The 25,952-nt window shown below is 39.4% G+C and overlaps 1 protein-coding gene across 2 annotated transcripts in view; it reads right to left on the bottom strand.

The window, feature by feature from the left end:
• kntc1 (kinetochore associated 1) overlaps nucleotides 1-25,952 on the bottom strand; it is a 119,975-nt gene that overhangs the window by 47,816 nt on the left and 46,207 nt on the right. For both annotated transcript variants that reach the window (XM_061902424.1, XM_061902416.1), the window contains exons 20-39: nucleotides 24,655-24,711; nucleotides 24,506-24,577; nucleotides 24,286-24,405; nucleotides 21,840-21,983; nucleotides 21,666-21,761; nucleotides 17,387-17,490; nucleotides 17,209-17,311; nucleotides 15,357-15,491; nucleotides 15,158-15,277; nucleotides 14,363-14,435; nucleotides 14,159-14,226; nucleotides 12,652-12,953; nucleotides 5,674-5,846; nucleotides 5,484-5,584; nucleotides 5,266-5,410; nucleotides 5,145-5,201; nucleotides 4,899-5,062; nucleotides 1,141-1,245; nucleotides 943-1,071; nucleotides 478-594 (exon numbers count right to left, since the gene is read on the bottom strand). In XM_061902424.1, coding sequence (XP_061758408.1) covers nucleotides 478-594; nucleotides 943-1,071; nucleotides 1,141-1,245; nucleotides 4,899-5,062; nucleotides 5,145-5,201; nucleotides 5,266-5,410; nucleotides 5,484-5,584; nucleotides 5,674-5,846; nucleotides 12,652-12,953; nucleotides 14,159-14,226; nucleotides 14,363-14,435; nucleotides 15,158-15,277; nucleotides 15,357-15,491; nucleotides 17,209-17,311; nucleotides 17,387-17,490; nucleotides 21,666-21,761; nucleotides 21,840-21,983; nucleotides 24,286-24,405; nucleotides 24,506-24,577; nucleotides 24,655-24,711 — 2,385 coding nt within the window. The remainder of the gene's footprint in view (nucleotides 1-477; nucleotides 595-942; nucleotides 1,072-1,140; nucleotides 1,246-4,898; nucleotides 5,063-5,144; nucleotides 5,202-5,265; nucleotides 5,411-5,483; nucleotides 5,585-5,673; nucleotides 5,847-12,651; nucleotides 12,954-14,158; nucleotides 14,227-14,362; nucleotides 14,436-15,157; nucleotides 15,278-15,356; nucleotides 15,492-17,208; nucleotides 17,312-17,386; nucleotides 17,491-21,665; nucleotides 21,762-21,839; nucleotides 21,984-24,285; nucleotides 24,406-24,505; nucleotides 24,578-24,654; nucleotides 24,712-25,952) is intronic.

Genomic DNA, 25,952 nt, shown 5'->3' with positions numbered 1-25,952 from the left:
TGGGGCTGTTTTTCTTCTAAGGGGACAGGACGATTGATCCGTGTTAAGGAAAGAATGAATGGGGCCATGTATTGTGAGATTTCGAACCAAAACCTCCTTCCATCAGTGACAGCTTTGAATGGTTGACCAAATATTTATTTTCCACCATAATTTACAAATAAATTCTTTAAAATTCCTACAATGTGAATTCCTGGATTGTTTTTTCACATTCTGTCTCTCACAGTTGAAGTGTACCTATGATGAAAATTACAGACTTCTGTCATCATTTTAAGTGGGAGAACTTGCACAATCGGTGGCTGACTAAAAACTTGTTTGCCCCACTGTATAATATATATATATATATATATATTTATACATATACATAAGGCATTTTCCTAAATATACATATGTAGGAAAATATATATATATATTTATATATATATATATATTTATAATATACATATATATATATATATATATTTATAAGTACTGTTTTACCTCTAATTTGGCAAGCTTGATGCCCCATTCAGCCTCAGCGATGACAGAAAGAAACTTCTCTTTTTCCTCCACTTTATCGTACAAACAGCAGAGATTAGCCCCAATCTTGGCCACAGCCTGAAAAAAATCAAGAGACATGGTTGGATCACAATCTACTCAAGTTTGGTGCCAAAACCTTTTCCTCCGATGGCCACAATTGAAGGAATGCGGGGGCCACTTTGATACATTTTGTGCATTAAAAGATGCATTAAAGTTGTTCAAACCAATACTATGTTAGTCAAGTAATGCAAATATATCAACATTTTAGCTTTGTCTTTAAAAGCTAAGATAACATAAGAACCGATTTTAATATACTATACAATAATACACTCACTTTGTGCATCCCTGATGTATAAAATTCCCACAGCTTCATACAATAATGACAGTAAGACTGTAAAACATAGGTGGTGAACTCATATCAAATACCAAGATTTTATCATAGTTTTCCCACGTGTTGTCGGTAATCTTCCACAGTATTTTAAAGACTTCCTCGTTCGGGAGCAGCGTACAGATTCCAATGGCCAAATTGCAATCAACCACCCTCCAGTTCAACACCTGCAGTCCAAAGAGAGCTGCTTAGAATGACGTCAAATTGCACTAAAGCTAAAGCGTCTTTGGGCTCACCTTGTTCAGCAGGGCCACAGCTACATGATTCAGGGCCGAGGCAATGCTCTTACGCAAATCATTCAAGCACACATTGTACTTACTCAGCTCTTGCGCATCATGAACCTGAAAAGTAAGAACAGTGCAACCAGTTAAAAAGTGACACTAGAAGAATGCAACAGGCTAAACTTAATAGACAGTATGAACTGATATTGACAATCTTATTGCGCCTTCCCTATATCCTAAATTGCTGCTGCTTTTGCGATGATAATTAGGACAACTTGTTGTGAATGGTCTATTTGTTGGTGTATGTATTATTTACCAGAACGGCCCTCTGAAAGCAGCCATTAGTACTATGTGGCCCTCAATGATAATGAGTTTGACACCCCTGGTTTACAGAATACCTTTGTTTTTGTGGTACCAGTTCCTAATTAAGTTGGTCCTGGAGGGCCGTTATAATTCTAGACAAATGATACAGCTACCAGTATTTTTCTTTATTCTAATTGATCGTCGTAATTATGACACATAACATTCACTTCAGCTGCAATGCGTGAAAAAAAAGGATGGGGCGAGGGCCACCAATTTGTAAGCAAATTGTCGAAAAGTTTTAGAACAACATTTCTCAACGAGCTATTGCAAGGAATTTAGGGATTTTACCATCTACGGTCCGTAAAATAATCAAAAGGTTCAGAGAATCTGGAGAAATCACTGCACGTAAGCGATGATATTACAAAGCTTTGATCCCTCAGACGGTACTGCATCAAAAACTGACATCGGCGTGTAAAGGATATCACCACATGGGCTCAGGAACACTTCAGAAAACCACTGTTACTAAATACAGTTTGTCGCTACAGCTGTAAGTGCAAGTTAAAACCCATTTATCAACAACACCCTGAAACGCCGCCGGCTTTGCTGGGCCCAATCTCATCTAAGATGGACTGATGCAAAGTAGAAAAGTGTTCTGTGGTCTGACGAGTCCACATTTCAAATGATATTTGGAAACAGAGGACGTGTTGTCCTCCAGAACAAAGAGGAAAATAACCATCTGGATTGTTATAGGCACAAAGTTCAAAAGCCAGCATCTGTAATGGTATGGAGGTGTATTAGTGCCTTTGGAGCAACATATGTTGTCATCCAAGCAACGTTATCATGGACGCCCTTGCGCTTTTCAGCAAGACAATGCCAAGCCACGTGTTACAACAGCGTGGCTTTGTAGTAAAAGAGTGCGGGTACTTTCCTGGCCCGCCTGCAGTCCAGACCTGTCTCCCATCGAAAATGTGGTGCACTATGAAGCGTAAAATACGACAGCGGAGACCCCTGACTGTTGAACGACTGAAGCTCTACATAAAACAAAAATGGGAAATAATTCCACTTTCAAAGCTTCAACAATTAGTTTCCTCAGTTCCCAAACATTTATTGAGTGTTGTTAAAAGAAAAGGTGATGTAACACCGTGGTGAACATGCCCTTTCCCAACTACTTTGGCATGTGTTGCAGCCATGAAATTCTTAGTTCATTATTATTTGCAACAGAAAATAAAGTTTATGAGTTTGAACATCAAATATCTTGTCTTTGTAGTGCATTCTACTGAATATGGGTTGAAAAGGATTTGCAAATCATTGTATTCCGTTTATATTTACATCTAACAGATTTTCCCAACTCATATGGAAACGGGGTTTGTACATTGGTAGCTGTCAACACTCAGTCAGTCACCCAAATGACTCTACGGCAGTTACAAGAATTAAATATTCATATGAAGCCCTTAGGTTCCCCCCATGATGCTTTCCCTCCTACGTTTTGTAAAGAAGTGTCGTCTTGCATAGGCTGCCTGTTCTTAACATTTTAAATAGCAGTCTGTTTTCTGGTGTGGTTCCTACCAGTTTTAAACACGTCGTGGTTCAACCGCTTTTAAAGTACCCTGGTCTGGACAGTTCAGTTTTAGCCCATTTTAGACCCATTTCTAAGCTGCCTTTCCTCTCAAAGATCTTGGAGAAGATTGTTTTTACCTATTTAAACACTTTTTTTAAGGACTGTGATATTTTAGAAGTCTTTTAGTCTGGGTTTAAACCACTCCATAGTACCGAGTCAGCATTATTAAGGGTTTTTAATGACAACCTTCGAGAAACAGATTTAGGGGATCATGTGATTTTAGTTTTACTGGATCTAACAGCAGTATTTGTTAAGGTGGACCATAATATTTTAATTAGCCGCCTACAGCCACAAGTGGGCATCTGTGGTACTACTTTGAGTTGGCTGAAGTCATATTTGACTAACAGGACCTTCTCTGTAAATGTTGCTACATTTTTTTAATTTATTCTTTTTGTCATGAAAAAGGGAGGTTTTTTGGGTTGGTGCACTAATTGTAAGTGTGTCTTGTGTTTTTTTATGTTGACCATAATTGATTTACAAAAAAAAAAAAATAAATAAATAAAATAAATTGGAAAAAAATTAAAAATTAATAAACAATTCTTCTGCGGCCCGTGCCAATCGAGCCCGGTGGTTGGGGACCACTGTTTTAGAGTCCATTTTAAAATTATTTTACTCCTTTTTAAATACTTATGTGGTCTTGCCCCACCATACCTCTCTGAGCTGCTCCACCTCTATGCACCCACCCGGTTCCTCAGGTCAGCTGATCAGCTGATCTTGGAGGTACCCAAATCAAAGCGCAAGCTCAGAAGGGACAGAGCCTTCTCTGTTGCGGGTCCCAAACCCTGGAACCATCTCCCTCTCCATGTGAAACAGGCCGCTTCATTGCAATTTTTAAGACCCTTCTTAAAACCCATTTTTATTCACTGGCTTTTAACCCAGCATCAAACTTTAAACTATTTTTATCTTTTTAACTGCTTTTTATCTAACAAATTGTTCTTAGGGTAATTTGTATTTGCTTTTTCGATGTGTGTTTTACTTCTGTTTTACTTTTTTTTTTTTGTCTGTCCTTTGCCTCTATTTCTTTGTGGTTCCTAAAAATATCGAGATATTAAAAAAAGGCTGTATTGCCCAGCCCTATTAACACCACTAACATATAGTATCGATGAATACACTGCAAAAATTGAAATCTAAGTAAGATTAAATATCTCACATAAGGGTGAAATTTGCTTATGTTCTGTCTGATAAGATAATTCTTCTCATTAAGCAGATTTCATGCTAGAGTGTTTAACTTGTTTTAAGGGTTTTGGTCCTAAATGATCTCAGTAAGATATTACAGCTTGTTGCTGAGATTTCAGGACCTATATTGTGTATATGCTTGAAACTACAATATCAACTGTTGCAAAGCTGTGTCATTAACACTCAGAAGTATAAAACTACTTTTTTAAACTAATAATTTCTTACTTCAAGCATGAAAAAAATCATGATGCCAAGCGCATATCATTATGTCAAGATAATGGCACAAGCATTTACTTATCTAAGAATATTTTTCAACATATTGAGCAAAAAGGCCTAATTTTTTTTTCTACCAAGAAAAGTGCACTTGTTATTAGTGAGAATATACTTATTTAAAGGTATTTTTGGGTTCATTGAGGTTAGCTAATTTTACTTGTTTTGGAAAGTCTTGATAAGCCAAATTTTCTTGTTCTATTGGCAGATAATTTTGCTTAGTTCAAGTAAAATACCCCTCATTTTTGTATTTTCTTTTCTTGTTTTTGAACACTGACTTTTTGCAGTGTACCGGTATCGATAAGGATAAAATCATAATGTTATACTATACTTCCCTACAGACCACGCACCCGTCGATTCAGCGGTTAGTTGAATAAAGGATTTATGGCATGTGTCTGTGTTATACCTGTACAGTAATCTTTGGGTTCAAAATGTTGGAGGTAACATGTTGCAGACAGCTGCCATATGAGTTGACCATCACTCTCATGGCCAGCTGCAGCTGACTGCACTCCTGTAACATCTGCATCATTCTTTTGAGAGGACTCGTCAGGGGGTGCAAGTAATTTGAACCTGAACACAACCAACGCAAAAGGTTAACTAAAAGCAGGGAACAAGATGTATTTGCCTAACTTGCTTAAAAAAAAGTACTTACCGTCTTCAAAAGAGCAGTGTGAGAGGCAGGAGCAGTCCAACGGGTACAATTTGGTATCTGCAATAAAAGGTATTTGCAGTTGGAAATTGAACACAAAATAGAATAAGCAATTGTGTACTACCTTGAGAAATGGGCAGCAAGCAATTGGTGAGTTCATACTGAACAGGTAACACAGACAATGGGTCCAACACAATGCAGTCTTCATTAAAAACATTTTGGAAGCTCCACTGCGAATAAACATTCTCCTCCGTACCCAAGGCCAAATCCTGTGAGCACAAGGAACAATTGCATTATTTTACACTATATTCATGTATTTGGAAGAATTTAAAAATATATAACCTTGGCTGCAAAGCCGTAGTCGTCTGATATTTGGCACTGATGATAGACATCCATTGCAATCCGTGTGGACTTGCAAAGCTCCAAACAATCCAGCAGCAAGTCTGTAATAGTGTTCAAATACATGCCAGCAAATCAGCAGTAAACGACAGGTGCTATTTGAAGATAAGAGTGTGTCACGGCTGGTGTTTACCGGGATGGCACACAGTGATGGCTTGGCAGGCGAGCTCATGGATGACAACCGGCAAGTCCGCTTCATCAGGCAGCACCATGGGCACGTCCGCCTCCAGCATCTGACATAATGTCTTGGCGGCAGTAAACAACACTTTCCCTGTGCTGGTGTTGTTGTGGTGCTCATAGAGCTCGCTGACAAAGATGACAAATTAAGAAGCTTGGCTAAAGTTCAAATAAATACTAAAATTATTGTTATAGGGTAGGGCTGGGCGATATGTCCTTTTATTAATATCTCAATATTTTGAAGCCATGTCACGATGCATGATATATATCTCGATATTTTGCCTTAGCCTTGAATTAACACCCAATGCATAAAATCATAGCAGTATGCTGATTCTATGTGTCTACATTAAAACATTCTTCTTCATACTTAATTAATATATGCTCATTTTAAACTTTCATGCAGAGAGGGAAATCACAATTAAGTCAATTTTCTAAAAGTGTATTTATTAAACAGTTTTTAAGCAGTGGCACAAACATTCATGTCATTTCAAAACAGGAAGTGCAAGATTGTCAGAGACCATTTAAAACAATCTATTAGTGCACTTTTGTGCATGATGTCACTAGAATGAAATATCAAAATAACACTACCTTCTGCCCGATTGTAGCTGAGATAGGCGCCAGCGACCCCCGCGACCCCGAAAGGGAATAAGTGGTAGAAAATGGATGGATGGATGGACTAAATTAAAGTGCACTTTTTGTACAGAACGCAACTACAATAGTTTAAAAAAAATAATGTGCACTTTTGTACATGATGTTACACAGGATATTTCAACAACTGTCAAATAAAAATGAGCTGCGTAATATGGAAATCAAATAGTGTTCGTCCTTCGTTCTGTGGTAGGTTCCTGCGGACGTTTACTCCTTCTGTTGATTTTTTTTTTTCATACGGTGTTGATGTGGAAATTGTTGCTTTGGCATTTTGTGGGTGTGGCACCAAATGGAGATGTTGACAGGCAGTCGCAAGCACTCTTCATTTTCTAGTGGGCCACTTTTCAAATGATGCAACAAATTAGCAGTGCCGCTACTTTTTGAAGCAACGCTTTTGCCGTATAATTGTTCAACATATTCCCACTTGAAGCCAAACCACCGCCAGACGATGGATCCCGTGCTGTTTTTCTTGGGAATTAATCATTTCTCCATTTGTTACCAGATTCGCACCTTCTTTCTCCCGTATTATCACTTGCAATGAACTGTTAGCATCACAGCTAATGTTACCCATGTAGCTACCTCTTTGCTCGGGGAGGGCGTGTGACGTTGCACACGTGTCATATGTAAGAAGGTACGCTTGTTTAAGTCTCTTTGAGAAGGAGAAACAAGAAAGAGTGGGAAACGCATGTAGTGTACTGCCTGCAGCTAAAAGCAAGTGCATGATAACTTATACTCGAATATCACAATATAGTCATTTTTTCTGTATCGCACAGAGACAAACCCACGATATATCGAGTATATTGATATATCGCCCAGCCTTAGCCTAATGTACAGAATAATTCTGGTTGTGCTTACCGACCTACAAACCATGGCCGGCTCTACGCAAGGGCAAGAGGGGGCAGAGCCCCCTTAAATAAATGTCTTGCCCACTCAAATCAAAATTTGAGAAAGCAAATTTTAATAAACTCACAAAATTACTACATTACAAGTTGACAAAATTATCTGCACTAGCGGAAAAATCAGCCGAAAAAGGGACACACACGATATAGTAGTGTCGGCTTCCCTCTCATCCCTCCCTCCGCTGTGCGTGTATTCACCATTCCACAGGCTGCGCAGCACACACACACCCGCACACACCCTCAGCCCTCAGTAAACATCCAATCACTGTTGCAGTATGAAAGGAAAAGAAAAGGAAAAGTCGTCTACATTTATCATATACTTGTTAGGATGGGTGTATTTGTGTAGTCTTATCTGTCATAAACACGTTTATCGTCACGGACTTTCGGTGCTATGGTTTCCTTTTTTTTTTTTTTTTTAACAACTTGACGAGAGCAGTGACAGCGGAGGCTCTGAGCAGCAGTGGTTTGGAAGGCAGAGAGCCTCCACTGTCCCTGTAACAAGCTACAAGTCATTTGTGATGCTGTTAATGAGGGTAAAAATGAAACATAAGGTATATATCCTGCTTAGAAGTCCTCCTCTGCTGTCCTCTGTTCAGAGCGGAGTCCCTAGCAACGGCCCGTTTTACTTAGCAACGGTCTGGCAATCGACTGCTGGAATTCTTTTTCTGTTGTTTTTCTTGTAATTCTACATAGTTTAACCTTTAATGTTTCAATCTACATTTTGTAATAAACAAATTATAAGTTTCATTTGATATGACCAAGACACCTAAAAACAAAAACACAGCCGTTTTCATCAATTTACAAGCAAGTGGGCAACACACATACATTAGAGTGAATGAATTTTGTGCCCAGATGAGTGCCCACGTCCACTGCATGTGACAAACTGAAGACAAGTGACTTGTGTCTGACAGACCCCTACGTAAAGCCCCGCCCCAGGCTGTAGTCCTGAACTGTTGTTGTTTTTCTTCATGTAATCACAGCGGGTTTTTTCTGTTGTTGTTCAAGCTTACTTATTTTCTGCTCCAGCTTCCAGCAGCTCACAAAGAGAAAGTTAATGCTCTGTAATGCATCCATTTTACAGAGCATTTAAAAAGTCTAGTCCTGCTCCTGCATGTAGTAGTAGCACTGATGCTACTGCTAGTACATCAGGGACAGCAGCTAGCAATACTGCACCTTTAGCACCAGCAAGCACTGTTTCTCCTGCACCAGCTCCCTCCGTCCCCCCAACAAGCGCTCCCCCAAAGCAGCCTGCTCAGCTACCCAGTGACTTAAATGGCAACGCACCATCTCAGCCAATACTGGGTGGCTACCCAAAGCGTGCATTTGGTACAACATTAAGATCATTCAATCCTGCCTGGTACCGCACACGACCATGGCTAGAGTATTCTGTGGTGTGAGACGCCTGCTTCTGTTTCCCCTGTCGGAAATATGGCAGCGCTGTTAATGTTTCCCCCCCTGAGGGATTGCCACCTTATTGTTGTCAAGGGGTTTGCATGCCTCAGTGACCGTAAGAGCTATACCAGCAGGAGCTTAGTCTTCAGGTGGGACACCCAAGTTGGACAGGTCTAAAGGTAGAGGCCTGACAAAGTGCGATCCACTACTCCAGGATGGGGTTGGAAACATAGCTAAAGACCCATTTCAATGAAGAAAGCATTGTTACTATAAGCACAGAAAAAAAAAGTGCTGGAGCATGATGTGTACACATGATGCCCCCTTCACATTTCTGACTGCCCCCTCATATAAGCATGCCTAGAACCGCCCCTGCTACAAACCCCGTTTCCATATGAGATGGGAAATTGTGTTAGATGTAAATATAAACGGAATACAATGATTTGCAAATCCTTTTCAACCCATATTCAGTTAAATATGCTACAAAGACAACATATTTGATGTTCAAACTGATAAACATTTTTTTTTGTGCAAATAATCATTAACTTTAGAATTTGATGCCAGCAACACGTGACAAAGAAGTTGGGAAAGGTAGCAATAAATACTGATAAAGTTGAGAAAATGATCATCAAACACTTATTTGGAACATCCCACAGGTGTGGACCTTTGATCCCTCAGGCGGTACTGCATCAAAATCCGACATCAGTGTGTAAAGGATATCCCCACATGGGCTCAGGAACACTTGATAAAACCACTGTCAGTATCTACAGTTGATCGCTACATCTGTAAGTGCAAGTTAAAACTCTACTATGCAAAGCGAAAGTCATTTATCAACCACACCCAGGAACGCCGCCGGCTTTGCTGGGCCCGATCTCATCTAAGATGGACTGATGCAAAGTGGAAAAGTGTTCTGTGGTCTGACGAGTCCACATTTCAAATTATATTTGGAAACTGTGGACATGGTGTCCTCCGGAACAAAGAGGAAAATAACCATCCGGATTGTATAGGCGCAAAGTTCAAAAGCTAGCATCTGTGATGGTATGGGGGTGTATTAGTGCCTAACTTACGCATCTGTGAAGGCACCATTAATGCTGAATGGTCCATACAGGTTTTGGAGCAACATACAGTGGGGCAAAAAAGTATTTAGTCAGCCACCGATTGTGCAAGTTCTCCCACTTAAAATGATGACAGAGGTCTGTAATTTTCATCATAGGTATACTTCAACTGTGAGAGACAGAATGTGAAAAAAAAATCCAGGAATTCACATTGTAAGAATTTTAAAGAATTTAGTTGTAAATTATGGTGGAAAATAAGTATTTGGTCACTTCAAACAAGGAAGATCTCTGGCTCTCACAGACCTGTAACTTCTTCTTTAAGAAGCTCTTCTGTCCTCCACTCGTTACCTGTATGAATGGCACTTGTTTGAACTCGTTATCTATATAAAAGACACCTGTCCACAGCCTCAAACAGTCAGACTCCAAACTCCACTATGGCCAAGACCAAAGAGCTGTCGAAGGACACCAGTAAAATAATTGTAGACCTGCACTAGACTGGGAAGAGTGAATCTACAATAGGCAAGCAACTTGTTGTGAAAAAAATCAACTGTGGGAGCAATTATCAGAAAATGGAAGACATACAAGACCACTGATAATTTCCCTCGACCTGGGGCTCCATGCAAGATCTCATCCTGTGGGATCAAAATGATCATGAGAACGGTGAGCAAAAATCCGAGAACCCCATGGGGGGACCTGGTGAATGACCTGCAGAGAGCTGGGACCAAAGTAACAAAGGTTACCATCAATAACACACTACGCCGACAGGGAATCAAATCCTGCAGTGTCAGACGTGTCCCCCTGCTTAAGCCAGGGCATGACCAGGCCCGTCTGAAGTTTGCCAGAGAGCACATGGGAGAATGTCATGTGGTCAGATGAAACCAAAATAGAACTTTTTGGTATAAACTCAACTCGTTGTGTTTGGAGGAAGAAGAATACCGAGTTGCATCCCAAGAACACCACACCTACTGTGCAGCATGGGGGTGGAAACATCCTGCTTTGGGGCTGTTTTTCTGCTAAGGGGATAGGACGATTGATCCGTGTTAAGGAAAGAATGAATGGGGCCATGTATCGTGAGATTTTGAGCCAAAACCTCCTTCCATCAGTGAGAGCTTTGAATGGTTATATTTTCCAACATAATTTACAAATAAATTCTTTAAAATTCCTACAATGTGCAATCTTGGATTTTTTTTTCACATTCTGTCTCTCACAGTTGAAGTGTACCTTTGATGAAAAATACAGACCTCTGTCATCATTTTAAGTGGGAGAACTTACACAATCGGTGGCTGACTAAATACTTTTTTGCCCCACTGTATGTTGTCATCCAAGCAACGTTATCATGGACACCCCTGCTTATTTCAGCAAAACAATGCCAAGCCACGTGTTACAACAGCGTGGCTTCGTAGGTAAAGAGTGCGGGTACTTTCGTGGCCGCCCGCAGTCCAGACATGTCTCCCATAGAAAATGTGTGGCGCATTATGAAGCGTAAAATACGACTAAAAAGACCCCGGACTGTTGAACAACGTAAGCTGTACATCAAGCACGAATGTAAAGAATTCCACTTTCAAAGCTTTAGTTTACTCAGTTCCCAAACGTTTATTGAGTGTTGTTAAAAGAAAATGTGATGCAACACAGTGGTGAACATGCCCTTTCCCAACTACTTTGGCACGTGTTGCAGCCATGAAATTTTAAGTTAATTATTATTTGCAAAAAAGTTTGAACATCAAATATCTTGTCTTTGTAGTGCATTCAACTGAATATGGGTTGAAAAGGATTTGCTAATCATTGTATTCCGTTTATATTTACATCTAACGCCATTTCCCAACTCATATGGAAACGGGGTTTGTAAAAAGCAATTTTATTTGGTATATGGTGTACTGATAGGCGTGACCAGTAGTTGGTAGTCGCACATAAGAGATACGTATGAAATGCAATATGACGCCAGTAAACTACACCAAAGCTTTAAATGTTCAATTGAAAAAAAAGAACATTATACACGCACACTAAAAAATCTGTCAAAATGTTTTAGTATGACTTTGAAGCCACACTATTTGATGGAATGTCGGCCCATTACGGCTACCGTAGTCAGCAATACAAGTATTACTATGGTGTGTGTGTATAAGGGCCGCAAAATGGCCCCCATTAGCAGATATATTATCTGGTGTTTTGTTTAAAAATATTATGCAAAACAAACTTTTCTTACCATCTGGTACCTGCTGTTGTGTATTGCAGATCTGCATAAGTCCTGAAAATTTGCACACGTCCGCCGTAGTCGATAACCTTCCTCTTTTTCGCGAATTTTTTTTTTTTTTATTTAAGGCAAATTGATGCTCTTAACATTTTTTCTGTGACAGGCTAAAAAAGCAATGTTAATTAAGCTTCAATTTGCTGTAAGTTGATCTATAGTGGTTTCTTTTTTGTTTTATTTAATGTTAATAACAATGCAATGTTATGCAAATGTATACTTTTATCAGTTTAATAGACAAAATATACTATTTTTCATAGCAGCAGAGAGTGAGAAAATGTTTCTTCTTCCTCGAGGGCGAGCTGACTTGGACAAACGTAACCAAATATGCGTCCTTGAATATTAAAGGGCAACAGTTTCTAAATACACCTGTATTGGTGTGCACATGGTCTACTGGTTTTAAGTCATTAACAGAAAAAACATTATCAGTCATACAATATCAACATCAACCTTCAACCCATCCATTTATCACACCGCTTATCATAATTAAGGTCGCAGGTGACCTGGAGCCTATCCCAGATGACTTCGGGCAAGCGGCATGGTACACCCCCGACTAGTCGCACGGCACATACAGTATAAACAAACTACCATTCAAATTCATATCTATTGACAATTTAAACTCAGTGTCTAATCAACATAGCACATATTTTTGGAACGTGGAAATATCACCAATATCAATATCATCAGTTACACATGCTTACCTGAGAATCTTGAGGGCCTTGTGAACCTTGCCCACTCCCAGGGCGCGCAGGGCCAAGTCGGACCACAGTTCCTGTTTGGTGCGCTGCAGCTGCCTCCCCAGGCGACACAGGCCCGCCTGGGTGGAGATGGTCCTGGTCTTTCCATCAGGATCGTTGGCCATTACCGGGGCGGCCGTGTTCTTGCTATCGGATGAACGGCTGCCACGCGTTCTTTCGTAGGCCGTGATATGGTGCTCCTGGATTTGTTGGCGAATGTTGGCGTCTTCGTAGTTGGCAGGGGTGATGAAGAGATCAAAATCTTCCTAAAGAAAGAGCATTTTCAGATGAATAGAAATATTTACACGCTTGATGTGTTGATCTTTTTTTTCCCCACTCTGGCACTCATCGAGAGTGGACGCTCCCCTTTCCTCTCCTTCATCTCTCCTGCTTGCTTCTTTGTCTTGTCTTAACTTTTTTGTTGCCTCTTTTTGCACTGCTCTCCAAATCAACATGGGAACTAATAAACTGGCCTGAACGAAATTTACAAGCTCTTGGGTTTAAGGGCAACTGCTTGTCGTGACGGAGCGCTTGTTGCTGGACACGTGACGGACTCTTGGCGACCCTTTTCAGTCGAGGACGTGAAGATATCTACCTAATGGGAATTATGACAACAGGACATCTGCTGATTGGAGTAAGCGTTGCTCTGGTTTGTCGACAAATTTGAAGTTGCTGGCAGTCTTCAAAGTACCCCAAAGCTGCCAAAAAAATTGGAGGATGCGGGAAAACTATGGACACTCTTTTGTTTTTGGATCACATCAGACTGTCTGCCCCGCAGGTTTGAGGACCGGTCAAAGACAATTTAAATTGAAAAGCAAATTTTATTTTCAGTCGTATACAAAACATTCTAACTCGGATTGTTTCCCTGGCTCCGAGACTCTCCAGAAGGACAGTGCAGTGAAGACACAACCAACTCCCCTCTTGTCTCTCATGGACACACACCTGTTGTTGTTGACTTTGGACTAGCGACTGCACGACATCAAGACCGCGGAACAGAGACACACTGCAGGCTTACACACAAACATGCATTCACAAAAATATACGCCACAAACATATATACCCCACCCCCACCAATCCAACGCCCTTCACGCAAATCCCATAGGGGTGATGAATGGATGGTCAGCGCCTGAGAGCTGCGGCCTATCACCATGACCCCGCACTCCCTTCCCTCTGTTGCTAGATATCTCGAGATGTACGTTGTAATACGTATATGTGCTTTGCTATGGAGGTTTTTTTCCCACTCCAGACTGGGCCCCCTTGGAGCCCAGTCTAGAGAGTATTTTTTTTACTCATCCTTCCCCAGCGTTGGACCTTATTCCCCATCTTTTACGTACCTGTTTTGTAACCCTGTACACTGTTTGTTTGTCTAATCTTGAACGGGTTTGTGCTGAAAACAAAGTTTCGTTGAACTTGTGCAATGACAATAAAGACCTACCTATATATCCATTTATCTTGTGTGCGTGAAATTTACCTGTAGGTGGGCGATAACTTTGAATGTGCACAGGCTGTTTTCACACTCCATGCTTTTAAGAGTATCATCTGTAGTAGACAAGAAAGCAGGGAGTCAGTCTTGGATCTTCACATGTTTATTTACAATCTAGTATTGCTACTGTAAAGAAGCACATGCATGTTGCTGTGATAGTCTTATTGCAATATTATGTATTGTAATACTCACGTTTCTGTATCACATGCTGGTATTTCAATGCCTCCACCATCACCTGAGCAGTGACCATCTTCTGTTTTTTGTGCTAATGTAGACAAACATATTGGTTCAACTCCATAAATGTCATGGCTGGTTGATTTGGAGGCATGATTGTAAATAAACACTTAACAAATCTCAGATAATGAATACCGCAAATGCTGTAGTTATAGCTTGGGCGTTAATTTACTAAACCACAAAGAGGTTAGTGATGTTAATTGTAAGTTAGAAATAATGACAAAGGCTGTTTTTTTGTGAAATTTGAAAACTCCTACTTGGACAATGATTCTAAGTCCATGAGAAAGTGGAAGGGAAACTGTAACTGTCCACATTTTAATTTACAAACATGGATATTACACATTGGGATGGGTACATTTCAAGGCACGACACCAATATCGTTGTCCGGGTGGAAATCTGGAGAAATTCAGGAGAATGGTTGCCCCAGGGGATTTTCGGGAGGGGCACTGAACTTCAGGAGTCTCCCGGGAAAATTGGGAGGATTGGCAAGTATGAGTATTGGCGATGAATGCGATGTTACAGCGGCACCGCCACTGTATGATACCGGCGGGCCATCTCTAATGTTCATTTGATATTGCCTCAAGGGCCAAATGAAATTACACGGTGGGCCAATCTTGAGTTTGACACCCATGGACTACAATATATTAGATGGATTATTTACAGTAGAGAAAAAACCTATGACACATCACAAGATACAATATCCCCGTAAAAATAAACCTTTTTTTAAAAAAAAAAAGAAAGACTTTATCTCACTTCATCAGAAATGTGGTCTTTGTCCTCCAGCTGCAGCATGGCCCAGGATGTAAGACGCAACATCACACACTCTACCTCTGCAGCCGGCAACCTCCTCAGCGCCACAATGCATTCTTCGCTCTTAAAACAACAAAAAAAAAGCAAAACATCACATTGTTATACTGCATTTTTTTAACTTCTTCACAAGTGACACACATACCGCGCCCTGGCCTATAAGCCGGAGGATATACAAGTAGTGGATCTCCGACGTTGGAAGTATGTACGCTCGTGCCAAAGTGAGGGCGTCGTCAAGGCATGTCGGAACGTCTTGCTTGAGTATGTATCTGACTAATGTCTGCAAAGACATCCGAGTTTAAAGGCGGAAACAATATGGTTAATGCATCAGACATACAAACCCCGTTTCCAAATGAGTTCGGAAATTGTGTTAGATGTAAATATAAACGGAATAAAATGATTTGCAAATCGTTTTTAACCCATATTCAATTGAGGGCACTACAATAACAAGATATTTTAAGTTCAAACTCATAAACTTGTTTTTTTTTTTGCGAATAATAATTAACTTAGAATTTCATGGCTGCAACACGTGCCAAAGTAGTTGGGAAGGGGCATGTTCACCACTGTGTTACATCACCTTTTATTTTAACAACACTCAAACGTTTGGGAACTGAGGAAACTAATTGTTGAAGCTTTGAAAGTGGAATTCTTTCCCATTTTTGTTTTATGAAGAGCTTCAGTCGTTCAACAGTCCGGGGTCTCCGGTGTCGTATTTTACGCTTCATAATGTGCCACACATTTTCGATGGGAGACAGGTCTGGACTGCAGGCGGGCCAGGAAAGTACCCGCACTCTTTTTTTACGAAGCTACGGTGTTGTACACATGCTGAATGTGGCTTGGCATTGTCTTGCTGAAATAAGCAGGGGCGTCCATGAAAAAAATGGCGCTTAGATGGCAGCATATGTTGTTCCAAAACCTGTCTGTACCTTTCAGCATTAATGGTGCCTTCACAGATGTGTAAGTTACCCATGCCTTAGGCAATAATGCACCCCCATACAATCACAGCTGCTGGCTTTTCAACTTTGCATCGATAACAGTCTGGATGGTTCGCTTTCCCTTCGGTCCGGATGACACGATGTCGAATATTTCCAAAAACAATTTGAAATGTGGACTGGTCAGACCACAGAACACTTTTCCACTTTGCATCAGTCCATCTTAGATGATTTCGGGCCCAGACAAACCGGCAGTGTTTCTGGATGTTGCTTTTCGCTTTGCATAGTAGAGCTTTACCTTGCACTTACAGATGTAGCGACAAACTGTATTTAGTGACAGTGGTTTTCTGAAGTGTTCCTGAGCCCATGTGGTGATATCCTTTAGAGATTGATGTCGGTTTTTGATACAGTGCCGTCTGAGGGATCGAAGGTCACGATCATTCAATGTTGGTTTCCGGCCATGCAGCTTAAGTGGAGTGATTTCTCGAGATTCTCTGAACCTTTTGATGATAGTATGGACCGTAGATGTTGAAATCCCTAAATTTCTTGTAATTGCAATTTGAGAAACGTTGTTCTTAAACTGTTTGACTACTTGCTCACGCAGTTGTGGACAAAGAGGTGTACCTCGCCCCATCCTTTCTTGTGAAAGACTGAGCATTTTTTGGGAAGCTGTTTTTATACCCAATCATGGCACCCACTTGTAACCAATTAGCCTGCACAACTGTGGGATTTTCCAAACAAATGTTTGATGAGCATTCTTCAACTTTATCAGTATTTATTGCCACCTTTCCCAACTTCTTTGGCCCCCCGCGACCCCAAAAGGGAATAAGCGGTAGAAAATGGATGGATGGATGGTGTTGATGGCATCAAATTCTAAAGTTAATTATTATTTGTAAAAAAAAACATTTATTAGTTTGAACATCAAGTATGTTGTCTTTGTAGCATATTCAACTGAATATGGGTTGAAAAGGATTTGCAAAACATTGTATTCCGTTTATATTTACATCTAACACAATTCCCCAACTCATATGGAAACGGGGTTGGTAAATTACAGTAATATTTTACCTTAATTTGACCTATGTTTGAGTGGTTGTAGTTGCGGATGCCGTAGCCACGGAGAAGTTTGCGGATTTCCATCAGGCGGTAGCTCTCCTTTAAAAGCTCTTGTCTTTTAGAGCAAAAGAAAAACAAATCATAGATAAATGAAAAATATAAGAGGATGGGACAGTTTGATTTGACTTACTTAGGTCCGTCCATCTCCAGGTATTGCTGAACCAGCTTTTCCACCACATTACTCCAGGGGAACACAGCTTTCTGCATGATTTCCAGCACCGCATCCACCTTCAGCTGCAGGGAATCGTCAACAAGGTTGAATGTTTAACGAATATTGCGACAAATTTTGCGGTTTCGGCATTTGTTCCCCCGCATAATTGCATTTTTTTTTTTTCTGCAATAATTTAATAGTAGCTTAATAGAATGTAGTTGGGCGTGGTCCCAGAAGTCAATTCAATATTTTAGAGAAGAAAAATGATGGCGCGGTTGGGAGAGTGGCCGTGCCAGCAACCTGAGGGTTCCTGGTTCGATCCCCACCTTCTACCAACCTAGTCACGTCCGTTGTGTCCGTTGCTACTGATTGGTTGTTGTAATTGCCTTGCATGGCAGCTCCCGCCATTAGTGTGTGAATGTGTGTGTGAATGGGTGAATGTGGAAATAGTGTCGAAGCGCTTTGAGCACCTTGAAGGTAGAGATGCGCTATACAAGTAGGGCTGGGCGCTATACAAGTAGGGCTGGGCGATATATCGCGGGTTCATCTCTGTGCGATATAGAAAATAACTATATTGTGATATTCGAGTATATGTCCTCACACAGTTGCTTTTAGCTGCGAGCATTATACTACATGTGTTTCCCACTCTTTCTTGTCTCTGTTTCTCACAGAGACTTAAAATAAGCGCACCTTCTTACATATGTCACGCGTGTAACGTCACACGCTCTCCCCGAGCAGAGAGGTAGCGACATGGTAACGTTAGCTGTTATGCTAACGGTGCGTTGCGAGTGGTAATACGAGAGAGTGAAAGTGCGGATCTGGTAACAAATGGAGGAAGAATTCATTCCCAAGAAAAACGTCTGGCGGTGGTTTGGCTTCAAGCGGGAACATGTTGAACATTTATGCGGCAAAAGTGTTGCTACTTTTTGTAGCAACACTAATTTGTAGCATCATTTGAAAAGTCGCCCGCTAAAGAATGAAGAGTGTTTGAAACTGAATTTCAACATCTCCGTTCAATGCCACACCCACAAAATGAAGCAACAATTTCCAGATTAACACCGTATGAAAAAAACAACAACACAATGAAATAACGTCCGCAGGAACCTACCACAGAACGAAGGACATACACGATTAGATTTCCTATTATGCAGCTCATTTTTATTTGACAGTTTTTGAAATATTCCGCACAAAAGTGCACTTCATTTGTTTTTAACTATTGCAGTGGTGTTCTGTACAAAATGTGCACTTTAAATTAGTGTTGTTTTGATATGTTATCCTAGTGACATCATTCACTAAAGTGCACTACATTTGTTTTTAACTATTGTAGTGGTGTTCTGAATAAAAAGTGCACTTTAATTTAGTGTTTTTTTAATACGTTATTCTAGTGACATCATGCACAAAAGTGCACTAATAGCTTTTTTTTTTTTAAATGTCTCTGACAATCTTGCATTTTCTGTTTTTGAAATGACATGAATGTTTGTGCCACTGCTTAACTGTTCAATAAATACAGTTTTCCCTTTATGCATGAAAGTTTAAAATGAGCATATATTAATGCAGTATGAAGAAGAATTTTTTTAATGTAGACACATAGAATCATCATACTGCTGTGATTGTATAAATAAATAAATAAATGGGTTGTACTTGTATGCATCAAGTGTTCATTCAAGGCTAAGGCAATATATCGCAAAATATATCGTGTATCGTGACATGGCCCAAAAATATCGAGATATTAATAAAATGCCATATCGCCCAGCCCTATATACATGTATAACCCATTTACCATTTACAAAATGTTGTAAAACTGCATTTTGCGCAAGTATATTACTGTATGCCTATTTTTTATGCCTTGCATCCTGTAATGTTTTTCACTGTGGATGCTTTCATTTAAAATGTGTTTAAAAACTGAGAGGAATAATTATCGGGTTTAGAGCCGATGTGTCAAATTTTTTTTTTTTTTTTTTAAATTGAGGCAGTTTTGTGACAGTGAATAATATTTAATATAAATTTGCAAGGATTCGCCCCATGATATTTCACAATTGCCAATGCACTTGATCTTTATATTATTTTTACATACACACTTTAAAAAAAATGTGCTGATAGATACAAGCAGTGTTTTTTTACAGCATATAACTGTAAGCGGGAAAACGGTTCCACTGTTTTTTAGTGTAAGATTCTGGAAACTGAACTGCCGGTTGTTTTTTTTACAAAAAAATATACGGTGGTTGTTTTATGGTGGATCATCGGTACTGTTTTTTTTGCGGGGGAAAAAAATAGCAGCTCAGTTGCCATAATTTTTGCATAAAAAAAGTGGTATTGTTTTTCCATTTACACAGATATGCTGTAAAAATCCCTGTAAATGTGTGGTGTATTACTGTGAGTATCCCAAATTACCATAAGATTAGCATTTTTACATCGTACAATTTGATGGATAATTTGCTTTGAAACTATAAGTCAAGCAGATATCCAAATATTTATTTTTGAACATTTTTGGGGAATGGATGATAATATTTGTTGCATTATTAGATAATATAACAGTTCAAAAAGATACACAATCGCATGCAGTACATTTGATTTTTTTCTGTCAAAATGGAAAAAAACTACCACATTAGGGAAGACAAGATTCCCAGAGCCCAACAAAGGTCTGCGGGCTTTAGAGCATTTTCTATTGGGGTTCCAGTACTCTAGAATGCCCTCCAGGTAAAACAATTAGAGATGCTACCTCAGTAGAAGTATTTAAGTCCCATCTTAAAACTCATTTGTACACCCTAGCCTTTAAATAGACCCCCTTTTTAGACCAGTTGATCTGCCGGACACAGGTCCGGGGGCCATGGATGAAGTGCTGGCTGTCCAGAGTCGGGACCCGGGGTGGACCGCTCGCCTGTGCATCGATTGGGGACATCTCTGCACTGCTGACCCATCTTCGCTTGGGATGGTCTCCTGCTGGCCCCACTATTGACAGGACTCTCACTATTATGTTAGATCCACTATGGACTAGACTCTTACTATTATGTTAGATCCACTATGGACTGGACTTGCACTATTACAATATGATAGATCCACTATGGACTTGACTCTCACTATTATGTTAGACCCACCATGGACTGGACTCTCACTATTATGTTAGATCCACTATGGACTGAACTTTCATTATTATGTTAGATCCACTATGGACTGGACTTTCATTATTATGTTAGATCCACTATGGACTGGACTCTCACTATTATGTTAGATCCACTATGGACCGGACTTTCACAATATTATGGTATACCCACTATGGACTGGACTCTCACTATTATGTTAGATCCACTATGGACTGGACTTTCACAATATAATGTTAGACACACTCGACGTCCATTGCTTTCGGTCTCCCTAGAGGGTGAGGGGGGGATTGTCCACATACAGTATGCGGTCCTCTTCAAGGATTCTCATATTTTTCCTTGCCCTTATGTGGGTTCTGTACCGCGGATGTCGTTGTGGCTTGTGCAGCCCTTTGAGACACCTGTGATTTAGGGCTATATAAATAAACATTGATTAATTGATTGATTGAAGATAACATAATTTGACGCATATTATTTCTAGGTTTGATGATGATGTGGCAAGCTTGGCCTTGAGTTTGACACATGTGGTTTGGAATATCAAAAATGTTTATTTTTTTATTTTTTTTATTTTTATTTTTTCTGTTATTGGCTCCCTTAAAATTTCTTTGGACAAACGATAACAATTTAAAATGACCGTGATGTTAATTTTTGTTGGCCTGTCAATGGGCTCGTCCATTGTTTGTTGGAATCATTTTCAGAATGTTTAGAATCAATTTACCATTAATTGATTAACGTGGACCCCGACTTATACAAGTTGAAAAACTTGTTCGGGTGTTACCATTTAGTGGTCAATTGTACGGAATATTTACTGTACTGTGCAATCTACTAATAAAAGTTTCAATCAATCTTTCAATCAATCAATCAATCAATCAATCAATCAATCAATCAAACAAGCTGGAAGCATAAGTTTAAACTCTTTTACAGTATGGCTTAATTGCTTATTTTAGTCTATACAAAACCATATTGTTGATTTAACATACTTCTTGCATGTACTTTCTTTTAAGTGCTTAGTTTTACACTAACTTCATTGTAGAGACTATCAATAAACAACCTCAAACTGAAAATGTTTTCATCTGTAAATTAAAAGAACCGTTTAAATTTATGCCAAACATAATACCAACAATCAGGAGAGCAAAATACTTATTTTAAAACTTGCTTACATCCGTGTCAGCCATGCATCCCAGGACAGCCACTGCTTTGGCTTCCCATTCTGTAAAAAGTGTTGTAGTTTGCGAGCTGCAACGTTCTAGTAAATCCTAGAGACAAAAAAAATATGGATTAAAATGACTTCAATAATTTCACATCATTGACTGTACTGGTGATTTTTCTTTTACCTTAATATACTGTAGGAGTAGCTCATCCAAAGAAATGTGATGCTCCTCAGCATAAGGCAAGATGTTGTTCTTTACGGTGGCTGAGATCAGCTCAGGAGCTGCTACTTTGTCGAGCATTAGGGAAGCGACGCTGCGTATATTTCCCTTGTATGGGTTGAATAAATGGTTACAGTTTACAAACATTTCCACAGCAGAAAGCACAATACATTTTTCTAAAAAAAAAATAAGGCCAGGCTAATCAGAGAATCAAGGCGATGGGGTTTACAACTAAGCCTGTTAGACAATTAGTCAATTGTTAAGAAATCAGGTAAAATGGAGGTGCCGTATTTAGTCTCAACTAATGTGCTGTGTGTTCCACAACAACATAATTCTTATGATTAACTTGTGTGATGACTGTATCATGCTGATAGCATATATTTGTACTATGAATTGATTAACGTGGACCCCGAATTAAACAAGTTGAATAACTTATTCGGGTGTTACCGATATAGCTCGGTTGGTAGAGTGGCCGTGCCAGCAACTTGAGGGTTGCAGGTTCAATTACCACTTCCGCCATCCTAGTCACTGCTGTTGTGTCCTTGGGCAAGACACTTTACCCACCTGCTCCCAGTGCCACCCACACTGGTTTAAATGTAACTTAGATATTGGGTTTCACTATGTAAAGCGCTTTGAGTCACTAGAGAAAAGCGCTATATAAATATAATTCACTTAACTTCACTTCATATGTACTGTACTGTGCAATCTACTAATAAAAGTTTCAATCAGTCGATCAAAGGTCAGCTAAAGCAGTAGTTTTCTAATTGTTGGGTCGCAAGTGCCCCCTGGAGTACCGCCAATAAATATCTTTCTCAGCTTTGGTCTTTATGGGCCGTAGCGCTACTCGGTTGTAATACACTATTGCACCACTTGTGGCAGTAATGACGAAATCAAACAAACAGAAGAAGTCTGGTGCTAAAGTCATAGAGAAGTTACCTAAACGCAAACTTATGACTTAAGTAGTGAAGCTGTATTTTAATGTGTTGACAGTTTATTGAACCATTTCTATTTGAATTTAAGTTGATTTATTGTAGTAAAACAAATGTATATACAATATTTTTGTATCAGTTATTTATGAATCTATTTGGTTTGTAGAAGCATTTAAGTCCAATCTTTAAAACTCATTTGTATACTCTATCCTTTAAATAGACCCCCTTTTTAGACCAGTTGATCTGCCGTTTCTTTTTTTTTCTGCACAAAGGAGAGGGGGGCACAGGTCCAATGGCCATGGATGAAGTGCTGGCTGTCCAGAGTCGGGACCCGTCTCCGCTCGGGATGGTCTTCTACTGGCCCCACTATGGACTTGTCCTTTCACTATTATGTTCGATACACTAGGTACTGGACTTTCACTTGGGGTGTGTGTGTGGGGGGGCACACCCACATTTGGGGTTCTCTCCAAGGTTTCTCATAGTCATTCACATTGACATCCCACTGGGTTGTGAGCTTTTCCTTGCCCTTATGTGGGATCTGAATCGAGGATGTAGTTGTGGCTTGTGGAGCCCTTTGAGACACTTGTGATTTAGGGTTGTATAAATTAACATTGATTGATTGATTGGTTAGTACTTATTGTCCTAATTAGCCTGACCGAGGCCTAAGGTTTACTGAATGTGTTTAATGAATAATCTTAGCGATAACACACAGTTCCATATCATTTGACAAGGTTGTAAATTGTAAGTAGTTTAAATAAAATTATTGAATACAATTGAAATCAAGAGTAAGATTATTAATTGAGCTGTATATATATAGTGGGCCCGGGCCCCTCTGTAGTGTAAAAAAGGGGTCAAAAAAGTTTACAAATGGTTAAGAGCTCCACGTTACATTTCATTTTTATTTATTTATTTATTTCAGGCAATGACATAAAAAAAATAATAATAATTAAAAAAAATATATAAAGTTGACAACACATAATATAAATTATGCATAGTATGTACTCTGTACTCAGTGGCCTAGTAGTTAGAGTGTCCGCCCTGAGATGGGTAGGTTGTGAGTTCAAACCCCGGCCAAGTAAGACCAAAGATTATAAAAAATGGGACCCATTACCTCCCTGCTTGGCACTCAGCATCCAGGGTTGGAATTGAGGGTTAAACCACCAAAAATTATTCCCGGGCTCGGCACCGCTGCTGCCCACTGCTCCCCTCACCTCCCAAGGGGTGATCAAGGGTGATGGGTCAAATGCAGAGAATAATTTCGCCAAACCCAGTGTATGTGTGACAATCATTGGTACTTTAACTTTAACTTTAATGCATGATTCTCCAGTTCAGCCTGAAAGGGAGTGGGAAGAAGAAAACGTATTTAATCCCACCCCAGTTCTCCATTCAGTGATTATTCCCATGAGTTTAACTGTTACTTTGTTTAAGGATTATAATTGCCGTTGAGCCAATATATTAAAAAAACAAACAAAAAAACATACCTTCTCAAAGACTGAAAGTGAAAGCCTGCAGTTATATTTCTTGTGCAGGTCAAGCAACTGACGCAAGTTTGACACCAGAGTCCTGAGGTTTTTCACCTCTTCTGCACCGTCATTGGCATCCTTTGAGAAAGGAGGAGACACACCAAATAGATCACATTTTGCTCTTGCGTAATGACTTTTGTACCTAAAGTCAACAAAAATGAAACAATCAATAATTTACAGATTTCATCCATGACCATAAAGATGGCAGTCCGAGCTGTGCCAGGTCCAGTCCGTTCTGGGGCCAAGCGCCCTGGGAAAAAATAAATACAGCACTATAAACATCCCTCAAGCGCAGAAAGATATTTATATCACAAATTGTTCCGCTACCTTTTCTGTCAACTCCAGATTGCGTGCTTTCTGCTCTATCCACCTGGCCAGGATTTTCTGTAGCAGGCAAGGTCAGGTTAAATGTTTATTTACATACTACAGTATTTTTCGGACTATAAGTCACACTTTTTTTTCATAGTTTGGCCGGGGGTGGGACATATACTCCGGAGCGACTTATGTGTGAAATTATTAACACATTACCGTAAAATATCAAATAATATTATTTATCTCATTCGCGGAAGAGACGAAGAAAATGTCAGCAATCGTCAAACACACGTCAATCAATAAGAATTCGGCGTCATGGCAGAAGAGCATTGTGAGTCATGGAATACTAACTGATTCGAAAAAATGGATTCGAAAACGAATCGCGATTCTCACGTTGTGCGATTCAGAATCAATTCACTTTTTTTTTTTTAAATCTATTTAAAAAAATAATAATAATATATATTTTTTTTTCATTAATTCAACAAACCAATACACAGCAATACCATAACAATGCAATCCAATTCCAAAACCAAACCTGACCCAGCAACACTCAGAACTGCAATAAACAGAGCAATGGATAGGAGACACAAACAGGACACAGAACAAACCAAAAGAAGTGAAACAAAAATGAATATTATTAACAGTATCAATATTAGTTATAATTTCAGCATAGCAGTGATTAAAAATCCCTCATTGACATTATCATTACACATTTATAAAAATTAAAAAAAAAGAACAATAGTGTCACAGTGGCTTACACTTGCATCGCATCTCATAAGCTTGACAACACACTGTGTCTAATGTTTTCACAAAGATAAAATAAGTCATATTTTTGGTTCGTTTAATAGTTAAAACAAATTTACATTATTGCAATCAGTTGATAAAACATTGTCCTTTACAATTATAAAAGTTTTTTGTTTTTTTTAAATCTACTACTCTGCTAACATGTCAGCAGACTGAGGTAGATCCTGCTGAAATCCTATGTATTGAATGAATACAGAATCGTTTTGAATCGGAAAAATATTGTTTTGGAATCGAGAATCGCGTTGAATCGAAAAAAAATCTCAGTTGGTTATTTATGCGTCATATAACGTACACTTATTCAGCCTGTTGTTCACTATTCATTATTTATTTTAAATTGCCTTTGAAATGTCTATTCTTGGTCTTGGATTTTATCAAATAAATGTCCCCCAAAAATGCGACTTATACTCCAGTGCGACGTATATATGTTTTTTTCCTTCTTTATTATGTATTTTCGGCCGGTGCGACCTATACTACGGAGCGAATAATAATCCGAAAAATACGGTATATTA

This window comes from Nerophis ophidion, linkage group LG01 (genome assembly GCF_033978795.1).
Source record: "Nerophis ophidion isolate RoL-2023_Sa linkage group LG01, RoL_Noph_v1.0, whole genome shotgun sequence".
NCBI lineage: Eukaryota > Metazoa > Chordata > Actinopteri > Syngnathiformes > Syngnathidae > Nerophis > Nerophis ophidion.
This window is presented reverse-complemented; position numbering and strand designations above follow the sequence as displayed.